Consider the following 12988-nt stretch of genomic DNA (forward strand, 5'->3'; position numbering starts at 1 on the left):
TTCAACCTCCTGTCAGGTAGTTGTAGAGAACAATAAGGTCTCTGCTCAGCCTCCTTTGCTCCAGGCTAAACAGCCCCAGGTCCCTCAGCCGCTCCTCATCAGACTTGCTCTCCAGACCCTTCACCAGCTTTGTTGCCCTTCTATGAACTTGCTCCAGCACCTCAACGTCCTTCTTGAAGTGAGGGGCTCGGAACTGGACACAGTGCTCAAGGTGTGGCCTCACCAGTGCAGAGTAGAGAGGAACAATCCCTTTGCTAGTCCTGTCAGACATGGTAGCTTTTGGTCTGAACACTGGCCAGCAGCGAACAGCTCCACTTTGCCTCTCCAGAGATAATGGAAGGAAGGAGCCATGCACGTCTCCTTCAGAAATACCCCTCTGCATGCAGAGGACGGCACACTGCAAACAGTCCCCTTGCCTCCATCAGGACTCCTGATATCCTGTGGACTGATGCCCATGACACAGATGGCAGGATTGAGGATGCTGGACTGGAAAAAAAAAATGGAGTGACTTAAAAAACCTGTTGCATTGGGAATAGTGCATCAAACCTAGGGAAAAAGTCAGTTCCCTGTTTTTTTTTCTTTTTGATTTTGTTTTATGAAGACTGCCAAACCTGTTTAACTTGCACTTTTCATTTCCCCTGGTTTAGCTGAATCAAAAAATAGGAATCTCTGAGTGTTTTCCTTTGACTTTTCACCCCTGCAGTGAATTCTCTTTGCACTGTGAGTAAAAGCTGGCTTTCAGATAAAGGTTACCAACCCGTAACTTCTGCAAAAGCACTTCCACGTGCATGAGTAAGAATATAGTATCTTTCTAGACAGTCGGGAGGCTGGTACTTCTGACGACGAGTTCATGTAACTGCTACATCCTAAGCTTTGGGTCAGATGCGATGGGAAGATGGTACAGGGTAAAAAGTGTTAGATGATCCGGAGGAATTTGAAATTTGAGGTTTTCTTATGGTACCTTCTAGAGAGAGAGGGATCTAGAAAAGTTGGGGTTTATTTGGCTTTTTTTTTGCTTTTTTGTACTTTCACTTTTTTAGTTGGTACTAAGAAATTTGCCTCCCTCATGTTTTTTACCTCCTTGTCTAGCTACTTATTTTCAGTTCTTCCATGTATTTGTTACGTACTCCAAACTGGTGCAAATGATCATGCAATTTGTAGATGCTTTCTTCATTAATAAAACATTTGTTCTTTCTTCCGTTTTTATTGGATGTTTTTGAGGTGAAGGGAATCAAGCAAACTAATGCATCTGAAATACCATTCCTGGTTTCCCCGGCTCCCAAGCCAAGAATAGAGTGTTTTCTTGTTATGATGTGCACAAGCAGGAGTCGCTTTGAATAGGTTCTGATTACACCTCTCCTTCTGAGGTGACTGAGTCAGTAACTCAATGGACAATGAGACAATCATTTTTACAAAAGAGAACATCTTAGGGGGAAAAAAAAGCCATTTTGAAGCATTACAGCTTTCCTGGTTTAGCTAATGATTTAAGTGCTTGCTTTATAAGTCCTTACTTTTCTCTGGTCTTGCAATGATTAGTATTTTTAACAGCAGTTAAAACTACTTTGGAGTGACCTGGGACCAGTATCCTGGCTATTAATTTCAGTGTCTACCACTGGCCAAGCAACTTCGTCCTTTGTGACCATCTGACAAGGGGACATCCCCTGCCCCGAAGAGGTCACACTCCAGAAAGGCAGCATGTAGAGCTTCAGTGCTTTTTTCCCGCCGTTATCCCAGAATTGCCTTTCTTAAAGAGCAGTTTTCGTAGAGGAATGGTAAAGAGGAGGGATCCTCTGGGTTCATGTCATAGGCACAGAAGGCAGAGCTGTGGAGCTGCTGCCCACGGCATCTCTTGGTTGGTGTTCTGGGCACTGCTTGGGGTGGTTAGGACCATTTCAGACCCAAGTGATGAGAAGATCCGGAAGACTGTATCTGATTCTTGTAGCTCATTTGACTACGGATAAACAAAAGCAGCTACTCTGACATCTGTATAAACCAGAGGTTATCATCTTCATAGGGATTTCTTCTTTCACATTTCCTTGAGCTGTATTACAAGAGCCATCAGGACCCATCTCTCTACGGTGCATCTCTCTTGCTTGCGTAGAGTTTCAGACCTCACAGCCTGTGTGCCTGGAGGAGCAGGACAGAGGCTATTAAAACATTTATTTTGGAAGACTGAGCGTCTTGACCAGGAGGTCTGCGACAGAGAATGATGTTAAACCTGGCTTTCCCAGATCCTTCCACCTCAACCACCTCCTTTCCTTCTACCTGTGGGAGAGCTGGAGGAGTAAAGCAAGCGGGATTTGTCTCTGTATGAAGTAGGAGCTCATAATAGTGAAAGTCTAAACATCTTGCTCCTGTGAGCTGACAATATAAAGTATTTAATACATTTAATACACTGTGTGTCTGCAGCTGCACTATGTTTCTTGCTGACTTCAGAAACCCAGGCCTTCAAAAGGCACAAAACTAATCCAAAATGAAACATGAGATAAAGACAGTTTGGGAGTTCTGCTTTTCTGGTTTTTGATTTCTTTGGGGTTTTTTAAAGCTTTTCCTTGAGAAACATGAGAATGAGAGAGTTTGGGTTATTTTTTATTTTTTCTGAGAAAAAAGAAGCTGAGATTCTCCCCTAATTACAGAGCTTCAGAATCTGTGACACCAAAGATCACCAGAATGATAATATGTTCCTGAGATTTGGCAGTGTTTCAGAACAAGAAAAAACATGTGTTGAGGAGTCGGTTTGCTTGGTATGATATCAGAGGCCTGTAATGGAGCTGCTACCCACGCCCCTTTTCATCTTCTCACAGTATAATTAAACAGTTAACACATTTCAGAAATAATGGAATAATTAATGTAATTAAGCAGAGCTTCTTTCACAAGCAGAGAGCATGGTAAAGCAGCACTGCTGTTTCTCCAGTGTCAGCAGCGTTCCTTTATTTTCACCTGCATCTTCCACCTTTTTTACGTAAAGGTAAAGGGCAAGGTAAAGTTTCCAAAATTGCTCTAAGAGCCGTTTTCAAAAGCAGTACCCATCAGCATGCGTCTGATTGGGAAATCAGTGAGCTCTGGACTTCTCAGATAGGAAAAACAGTGCTTAGGCAAGTTTGAAAATGCTACCCCATGTCTACCTTGTTTTCATTCTGCTGATCCACTGTGTTCATTTAAACAGACCTCTCCCTCGGATGAGGCAAGCAAGAAGCAGCTTTTAATGCCCCACCGCCCATCGGTGGACCACTCAGATGAACCTTTTCAGAGGCAGAGGGCAGTGAGCGCTGTCAGCATCATCACCAGTGCGCTAGAAGGTAAGATATGTCTTTGGTTCCCTGACTCACAACCACGTGTATGTAGATCGGCAGGAAAAAAGTAACACAAAAGACCCTGATATTAAACTCTCGCTTTGCAGCAAGGCATTATAGATCATTATTGCAACCCGTATAATAGAAGCAGTGCTGTAACAGATGGCAATATAATCACTACCTTGCCCATGGACTTGTAAAAATCCTGACAAAATGCCAGTCGTATGATAAAAATTGGATCTGGTGTGACTTTGTGCCCCCAATGGCATTTGGGGGGCTAACCAAGATGCAGGGTAGCAGAGCACCAGACCGTCTGGGTGACTGTACCTACCTTATATCTCGTCTCTCTGGAGCCTGATGCAAAGCCTGGCATGTGCAGTCACCAGCTGCATCAGAACTCCAAAGTTGTGGGGGAGGAAAGTCTCAGCCTTGTAGAGCAGGTAGTGGGACACAACAGTTTGGCGGATGTTTGAGTCCCACTGTGAAATTTAAGGATGCTCAAAGGACCCATTTTTCCTTGCAAATATTTCTCAACAAGTATCTGCATTGCTCATTAGGCTTCTCATTACATGCAGGATGATTTCCCTTCCCTGTCTTCCCATACCCAGGAACTTTACATTTCCCTTTCACAAATTCAGTGATAGCAAGACAACAACTCCTAGCAAGACATCACATCTCTGGACTCTTTACATGCAGCATGAAAGGGCCTCTTGCATTTCTTCACGTCTCCTACGTTGTAAATAGAGACAAAACAGAAAGTAGCAACTAGGAGTATAGAAAAATGTCTGTCAAGAACATGGTGTGGAGCGAGGGGTATTTTGGATTCTCCTGCATCCTTATTCTCCGTGTGACTGATGAGTAGGAAGGCAAGGCAAGACAGAGGTTCTTATCTGGGAGAAGCCTTGCAGAAAGGGACTTTACCTGCCTCTTTGGACACAGCCCAGCTTGGAACCACAAAGCCCTTCTTCTTCCCCAGCTTTTTACTATCCCCTGTGGTTATATTCAGCAGTATTGTGGCCAGAACAGATATATATGTGTTTAAATAAATAAAGAGTTGTATTCTTAATAAATAATCACGTCAGTGTATTCCAATGTTTGGTGTAGTCTGCAAAGGTTTTATTTGTTTTCTGTGAGGTTTTTAGCAATTAGCTATGTGCTTCTTTGAATTGTGTTAGGAATGCCTAAATGGCCTGAGTTGGACTTTGTCCTATTTTTTAACGGTACTTTCTATTACTTTTGACCAGAGAAATAGAGACCATCAAGCCTAGGGTAACTCAGAGGATGTATATTTTTAGCTTCATGTACAAGAAAACTGCTTCTGTCCTCACCAAAGGTTTCCTAACTCCCAGATGTTGATTAGTCTTTGAAATTGAACACTTGTTAAACAACAAGAGGAATATCAAATCAGAATAAAATGTATCACAGGCTTTAACTATAATAATAGCTGCATGATTTGTGCCAAACCGTGTGAAACATCTAGATCAGAAATCCTTTCCTCTTTAATTACCTGGTTTCTGCTCTTGGCTCTCGGGTCGTCATCATCTACATTTTTTTCCGAGACATGGCAAAGCCTTGCAGACAAGGAAGGACCTAGAGATTTTTCATTCAAAAATAAGAGGAAAAATATCTCCAACTCAAACTTTGAATGTGTTTTTCTAACCATTTTTTGAAAAACCAATATAAAGTAGCAGAAAAAAAGCAGTTGAGTCTGATTTTACTTTTACTTTCTGCAGATGTTTTTCAAAAGCTTATTAAATCTGTTGTGATTTCCAAAAATCACCTGTGATGGGAAAGGATGCGGTTTCTTAACTGGTTTAAATTGTTTTAATGCCACATGACTGCCAAAAGAGGACAGTCACACCTTCCTTCTTCCCTGGCTGTGTCCTGCAGTACAAACAATTGGTTTTCAGCTGGATCAACAAGCAGAACCAGCTCACCCAGAAGGTCCAGAAGCACAAAATTCCAGAGAAATAGCATGTGGCTGAGGATGAGAGTACTCCTTTTAGCAGCACCCTGGACTTAAAGGGGCTTGTGTTGAGTGTGAAGTCTCAGGGGAAAGAATGACTCATCTCATGTGTGTCCATCAGGAAGGTCCCCAAATTAATAACAGTGGAATAAGCAAGGTTGGTTAGTAGCGATTATGAGGAATATGGATATAGGTGGATGAGTTCTGGATTCACCTGGAAAATTAGATCCTCCAGGAAGTGACTGACCTAAACTCTCCGTTACTTGCAGTGGTGGGTTTCAGGAAAAAAAAATAAAAAGAAAAAAAGAAAAATTAGGATTTTGCATTGAAATTGTTTGGGGTATGGATGGTTCTCCTGTCATTTTAGGCGCTTACCTGTAAACCCTCTATTTGGAGGCTGGAAAGACACAGTTATTTCTCGGGAGCAATTTGTTTTGAGAGAGGAGGCTGTTTATAAACTGATTGAAATAACAGCCTTGGCTGAAGTTTTCCTGTTATCAGTGCAGGTTCTAATTATATAGACTAAAACGCTATGCAGCATTCCATGCCCATAAAGGATCAGAAAAGGAAAGCATTAAGCAATTCCACTAATCATTATCATCCAACCATTAACTGTCTTTTTTTGCCTTTCTTTTTCTCCGTTTAACGCAAATTGTACTTACGAAGCTATTTCAATTCTTTTGTGATCAAGTAAAATGAACATATAAAAGTTGTACTTCAGGTAATATTTTAAAAACGCCTTTTAAAAAGCACACCAAAGCTTTAGTAGCATTTTCAAAATTACTTCTGCACTGCCCTGATTTTCTATGTGGGCCTTTCTGAAGAAATCTGGTGCTTAACGCCCTTTTGGGTTACACATCAAGAGCAGAAACCCTACTGATAACCAGTGATACTCTGGCTCTCAAGTGCTTGAATCAGCTTTAAATATTGGATTTAAGCTGTTTCATCTCGTAACTTCTTTAAAAGTTACTACTTAAGATAATTCTAAAATGTGACCTGGGAATGAAAAAATTATATTCCAATCTAAGTTGAATGAAGGTAGTGGTTCTTAGCCATTTGAACTTGCCAAAATGGAAAACAGAGAAAAATTCGAGCCTATATATAATACCGGACTTTGCATATTTAGTGTGATTCTCCCTTTTTGCTTGTGACACTTTTAGAAGATTATTACTTTCAGAATAGGTCACTGTCTGCAAAGTGCAGGTCAACTGGCAAAAACCCCAAAGTGCGTAATTTGCCAGCCTGTTAGGACAGAAATATTTTTAATAAAAAAAAAAATGTTCGGGGTAATTCAGGGGTCTTCCTCTATGTTATGAGTCATTTCAAGTGTTCTCTTGTCGTATAACTCAGTGTGAATTGACTGTTACTTTACTGCTTGTGACTTAGAGCTTGAGGAATCACACCAGAAATGTCCTCCCTGCTGGAACCACTTTGCTGTTAAATTTCTCATTTGGGATTGCTGCCCGCTTTGGCTTTTAATCAAGAAATTTGTCAAGTTCGTGGTAATGGACCCATTTACTGACCTCACCATCACCCTCTGCATTGTGCTGAACACGCTCTTCATGGCTTTGGAGCATTATAAGATGACGAAGGAGTTTGACCACATGCTTTACATAGGCAATTTGGTAAGTGAACCCCGACTTGACGTGCTGCTTTCTCAAATTTTTCCCGGCTTGGGAAGACTCCATTTTCATAAGGTGTCAGCTTTGCTTTGCCTATGACATGACAAGAAAGTCCATACAGTCACCTCTTTCTGCAGGTGAAAAGAAATGGTTGAAGGACAAGTGTCTATTTTTATTAAACTAACATTTTTCTGAAGTTATTAGTAACCATTAAAGCCATGCTTTTGTCAAGTTCGTGGTAATGGACCCATTTACTGACCTCACCATCACCCTCTGCATTGTGCTGAACACGCTCTTCATGGCTTTGGAGCATTATAAGATGACGAAGGAGTTTGACCACATGCTTTACATAGGCAATTTGGTAAGTGAAGTTATTAGTAACCATTAAAGCCATGCTTCTGGGCTGTTCCTGATAGGCATCCAGTTTGCATCTGCTTAAGAAAATTAGATAAGAGAAAGGTTAATTCAGTTTATTTGGGATTTCTGGGGGATAAGGAAGCAGTTCTTGGTGTCTAACACTGACTTTTAAGTTGAAAAGAAAAAGCAACCAAGGCAAGATCTTAGAGTGAAATAAAGCGGTGTTTGATCGTAGGTGGATATGTATGCAGGAAGGTGCCCGTGGTACATCTTGTGTATGTCCCTGTATGTCCTACTGTGCCCCCCTGCCTCGTCCAGCAGCATGTGCTGGGTCACATGCAAACCCCGGGGCAGAGGGGCCATGGAGCAAAGCGTGGCTGATGCTTCGAGGGGAAACTCTTAAAATGCAAGCTGGAGCAGGCAGGGAGAGAGATGCCAAGTAAGCAGAGACCACATTTCTCCGAGGAAAAACAGAGTGACAGATCTACAACCAGGCTGCAGGAACAGCAGAAAAGCCTTTCCAGCGGCGACGTGGTACAATTTGTTAACCCAGGGGGCCACTAAAATTCTGCAGTTACTACAAAATAGAAGCTTTTTCTTTAATAATCTTTCTCTGAGTTTATGTTTAAAAGTTACCATGTTTTACTGCTTTGCAACTTAGTGTTTAAAATCTTTTTCATTTTTATTGGAAAAGGCGCAGGCTGTCCAGCTATGGTGTGATGGAATTGCTCCTAAAATCTTATGGTAGAATACCATGAGTAAGTTTGGAGAACCCTGGAATGTGGATGTTGCTAAGCTGGCGTTTGAGAAGCTCAGAGCAGAAATGAAAGCAAGCCCTTTATTTCTACAAAAGCAAAGGCTGCAGTATCTCAAAGTGGAATTCACCTTCCCTAACTTTAGGTATTTACAGCGCAGGAGTCTCTGTCAGAGCTAGTTGTCTTTGTCTCCCTTTTAAGTCCTTGAGTAAGGCTCAATGAATGTGATGTTTTAAAGATGTTATTTTCGGATAAGGTGAACTATGTCCTGGAGGCCAGTGACTGTAGTGACCATCGACTGTAGTGGGAGTAAGCAGAGACGCTGCAGATGTGATGTCTGCCTTCAGTGAGAAGCATCATATGCTGGCAGGTGTAGGTGGGTAGCAGCAATAATCAGACATTTTCTATCAGTCCTAGTATAGGTGGCACATCACGTATTAGTTATTTTCTTCACCCTGGGTCTTGTTATTCTTAGCTCTGGGCCTCCATGGGCACATTGAGGATCTTCTCCTTGGCTTTGGGACCAGTCTTAAGTTTTTCAGCTTGGCAAATCTCTCTCTTAGTTGTGCTATGAAAAAAGCTGTTTGGGTCTCTCTTGCTTCAAACCCACGCTCTCGCCTTCTGCAGAAAGCAGTAGGTGAGGGTACCTTGGAAAGTCATCTCGCAGGACTGCATCCAGCTCCACTTTGCAGCCAGCCTTCCTTGTTACTCAACAACTTGTGCCCTTCTAAGATGACCTTACAAACCTCTTTCAGACCCAGTATCCCCCAGAGCAGGTGGTAATGCTGCCATTTCCCCCTCTGGGATAGTAAGTGTGTCTGCTCTGAACTTTGCTTTTGGCAGATCACCTTCTCCCTTTGTGGACCACAGGCAGTGAAACTTCAGTCCCTGGCATCCCTCCCATCCATCCCTGCCAAGACGGCTCCTATAGACCTGCCAGGGATGAGTAGGGGTTCAACGGGCAACCACAAGAAAATAGAGACAATGAAGAGAGGGAAGAACTGCAAAGCAAATTCTGCAAAATTGTGCAATAACCCCCAAACAAACAAACAAAAAAATATCTCACTGTGAGTTTCTCAGCACTGACTGGAGCTGTTTCTACTCTTTGCTTTAAAGTGTAAAATAAGCGGAAGAGCATGCTAATATTTTTTGTAGCAGGGTGGTGGCATGAGGGTCTCCTTCTCCCGAGTTTCCAGGATCATAGAATCATAGTACAGTTTGGCTTGGAAGGGACCTTAAAGATCATTCCAACTTACGTGCCATGAGCAGGGAGACCCTTCACTAGACCAGGTTGCTCAAAGCACCGTCCAACCTGGCCTTGAACACTTTCAGGGATGGGGCATCCACAACCTCTCTGGACAACCTGTTCCAGTGTCTCACCACCCTCACAGTAGAGAATTTCTTCCCAGTATCTAATCTAAATCCACCCTCTTTCAGTTTGAAACCGTTATGCCTTGTCCTATCACTACACTCCCTGACAAAGAGTCCCTCCCCAGCTCTCCTGTAGGCCCCCTCCAAGCACTGCAAGGCTGCTTGCTATGAGGTTTCCCTGGAGCCTTCTGTTCTCCAGGTTGAACAACCCCACCTCTCTCAGCCTGTCCTCACAGGGGAGGTGCTCCAGACCCCTGGTCACCTTTGCGGCTTTCTCTGGACTTGCTTGAGCAGGTCCATGTCGTTCTTATGTTGAGGGCCCAGAGCTGGACACAGCACTGCAGGTGTTCTCACAGCATGGGTTTGTGAGAGGCCAGACAGTCTCCGCTCCTCCTTGCCAGCTTTACTAAACCCCTGCATAACCGGATTGATTGTGAGTAGAGCAGGTCAGAGGAGGGTAACTCCATTTTGTGGAGGATTTTGCAAAGTCATTTGTAATGCAAATTGACATTTTCTGCAATTCCTCTGGACTTGCTTGAGCAGGTCCATGTCGTTCTTATGTTGAGGGCCCAGAGCTGGACACAGCACTGCAGGTGTTCTCACAGCATGGGTTTGTGAGAGGCCAGACAGTCTCCGCTCCTCCTTGCCAGCTTTACTAAACCCCTGCATAACCGGATTGATTGTGAGTAGAGCAGGTCAGAGGAGGGTAACTCCATTTTGTGGAGGATTTTGCAAAGTCATTTGTAATGCAAATTGACATTTTCTGCAATTCTCTTTGAAAGGGAAGGGAGTTCCAGCTCCAGGGCAGGCTGACAGGTGACTGCATCCCCTGATCCGCAGACTGCCAGACCCCTCCTCTGCCCCCACGCGTGCTGGCTGTCATCTTCTCATTGCATCTAACCCTCTTTGAGTGATTATACTAGCATTAAATAGGGGGGAAATATTTAAAAGGGCAAATCTTTTGCATTTTTTTCCCTAAAACAAGTATTTCTGAGAGAAATGAAAGAATGAAATGGAATATGGATTCGCTTTCTCTGAGAGCAATTCTTTGTTGCCAATCATTGGAGATCCCCCGCTCCAATTGTCCATCTACTTCATGCAACATCTGCTACCTTCAGCCTCCTTTAATTCAATAGTTACAGCAAGCGACATTTTCGACCGTGATCTGAAGGCCAGTCAAGCACATGTAGAACTTTCAATGGCTCATCTGCCTATGCAGTGCCACCACTTAAAAACACAGTAGCTAGAGTAAGATTCCCCCAATTTTTGTTTTCCTTTACAAAGTGAGATACCGTTATGCAATACTAAAGCCTAAATGGCTGAAATGATAGATAAAAGAATCCCTTTTTTTTCGAGACAAAGTCCTCCAGATCAGCAGTGTCACGTTTAACAGCAGCGAGATGTTAAGTTACTTGGGTTTTTTCCCAGCTTTTGTCATATTAAGTATCCAGTCTCCCGTACAAGCGCAGTTGCCATGTACCAGGTGCTGGCAACTTGACAACTGCCATTTGAAATTCATAGCTGGTACACGTACACGATTCCTGATGCCTTTAGGAAGGCTCAGACATTTTGCTGTCTTACTGTGACATTTCCTTCTCAGAAGGCTATTGATTAAAATGATTCAGGCAAAGAAAGTGATCCTCCTGAGTCATTTCTCAGCAAGATGGTTGCATAATGTACACAGCATGGTATTGTGGCTTTTAAGGTAGTCCCTTGGATACAATTTCACATCCAATTTTGTCTTGTTCTCTGTCCTGATGGAAATTGGAGCATTCTGGTGGGAATCTTTGGTATCCCTGACCACTGTGACTCAGAAATTGCTGGCTGGTTAGAAATATGAGACAGGTCATCGTGTTGTGTTCTTGGCATGAGATGGTGATGGGATCATAAACTGGTTTGGGTCAGAAGAGACCTTAAAGATCATCTAGTTCCAACCCCCCTGCCATGGGCAGGGACACCTTTCACTAGACCAGATATATGCTTGTGTTTGGATAAACCGGCTTATCCCTTGTGCTTTCTCCTCAAAGAGCTCCCCTTGGCAGAGCTGACCCTTCCCTCCTCACTGCTGGGAGGAGCAGCACTGCTGCAGAGGTCCCAGCAGAGCAGTCAGTCCATTGCCCCGGCCACCATCAACCTGCTTCCACCACCACCGGGACTATGGAATGTGCTGGAGCTTGGGGGATTTTTTTTTTTTTTTTGATTGTAGCTTTTTAGGTGTTTCTGATCCAACTTTGGATTTTCTTCTGTGGTTCGTAAACAATGCCAAGGTATTGTTGCAGTCCAAAGTATTCCTTTATTGATGAGAAAGAAGATATTTCATATAAAAAATTGGGTAAAATGGCTGCTTGGAAGAACTGATTCCTGAAGCATCACAGAATAAAGCCAAGCATTCTTCAAATGCAGGCTGTTGTCATTTATTTTTTATCCTTTAATATCGTAATTAAATAATTCTAACTTTTCTCTTCTCCTTCTTGATCGGTTCCTCATCTCTGTTGCTCACAGTTGGTCAGTTTTGCTTGGATAATGCTGTGAATATTCAGGTGACTGGAAGGAAAATATTTCTCCTTGAGTATGTTTTACCTACCAATATGTGAGCTCTGGCTTCCCCTCTCTGTTTTGACCAACACAAAGCACTAATGTAGATTGTTTCAGAGAAATCCATCTGCTTTAATATATATTGTACAACAGACAGTTCTTCAGAAACATAAAGCTCTGTGCAGCTTGCACAGGGAGTTGGAACAAAAATAAAGCAGTATATGAAGAACACGGTGCCCGCATTTTGTCATTTTAAGTTGACTGTGGCCTTGCATTGTGCATTTAAACCGTTACTTAAGGAGGGCATGGGAAAGGACAAGATCTGAATCTCCAAGATGCTTTGCCAGAATGTCTTCAAACTTAATTTGCTCTCAGCAGCCTTCCCTTCCCCTCTCCCTCTGCCTCATAGGTAATATTTATACGCTGTTTTAAAGAAAAATGTTCCAATTAGAAGTTCCACCATATGACATTTGAACTGAGTTCTAAATAAGCAACGTGTTCCCAAGATGTTGTGAAAAGAATATTGCCGTGACTATTTGTAAAAAAAAAGAGGCTGGGCCTCAAATTAGAGTTTCTAATTGCCTTCGCTGCCAGCAATAACCTCAGAACATCGGGAGGCTTGCTTCGCCCTGGTATTGATAATAACAACAAAATAACTGCAACCCAAATACCCCTGAGCACTCACACTCCATTTATTCGGGTTTCTCCACCGAAACGATTAGATTTCACCTCTGAAAAAGGCATCTTTACACTTTCTTCTTTGCCGTTATAACCCCCCGTTATCTGAATAACGGGGGTTATTGTATTATGTTGTAATATAACATATTATATACGTTATAGTATATATAGTTTATATACTGTAATATATAACGGGGGTTATTCAGATGGCCGAAGGAGATGGAAATGCGTGTTGCAATCCAGAGCTTGATCTCAGATGTCATTGTAAGTTTGCAGTAGTGTCAGATATTACTGTGAAAAGACAAAGTTGAAATAGCGATAAAGAATTGGCCATGAGAAGTGAAGTATTTGCTTGTAAAATGTTTTTGGATCTCTGTTGAGTTCACCGGTATCAGTGGAAAGTCTGCAAGC

At 42.6% G+C, this 12988-nt stretch overlaps 1 protein-coding gene across 1 annotated transcript in view; it reads left to right on the top strand.

The window, feature by feature from the left end:
* The window catches only part of LOC104499353 (sodium channel protein type 5 subunit alpha-like), a gene marked incomplete at its 3' end in the record, with an annotated part of 107083 nt that overhangs the window by 68722 nt on the left and 25373 nt on the right, over positions 1-12988 (top strand). Inside the window, exons 12-13 of the mRNA XM_010142846.1 lie at positions 3167-3299; positions 6646-6884. Coding sequence (XP_010141148.1) covers positions 3167-3299; positions 6646-6884 — 372 coding nt within the window. The remainder of the gene's footprint in view (positions 1-3166; positions 3300-6645; positions 6885-12988) is intronic.

The sequence above is a fragment of the Buceros rhinoceros genome, unplaced genomic scaffold, assembly GCF_000710305.1.
Source record: "Buceros rhinoceros silvestris isolate BGI_N320 unplaced genomic scaffold, ASM71030v1 scaffold9669, whole genome shotgun sequence".
NCBI lineage: Eukaryota > Metazoa > Chordata > Aves > Bucerotiformes > Bucerotidae > Buceros > Buceros rhinoceros.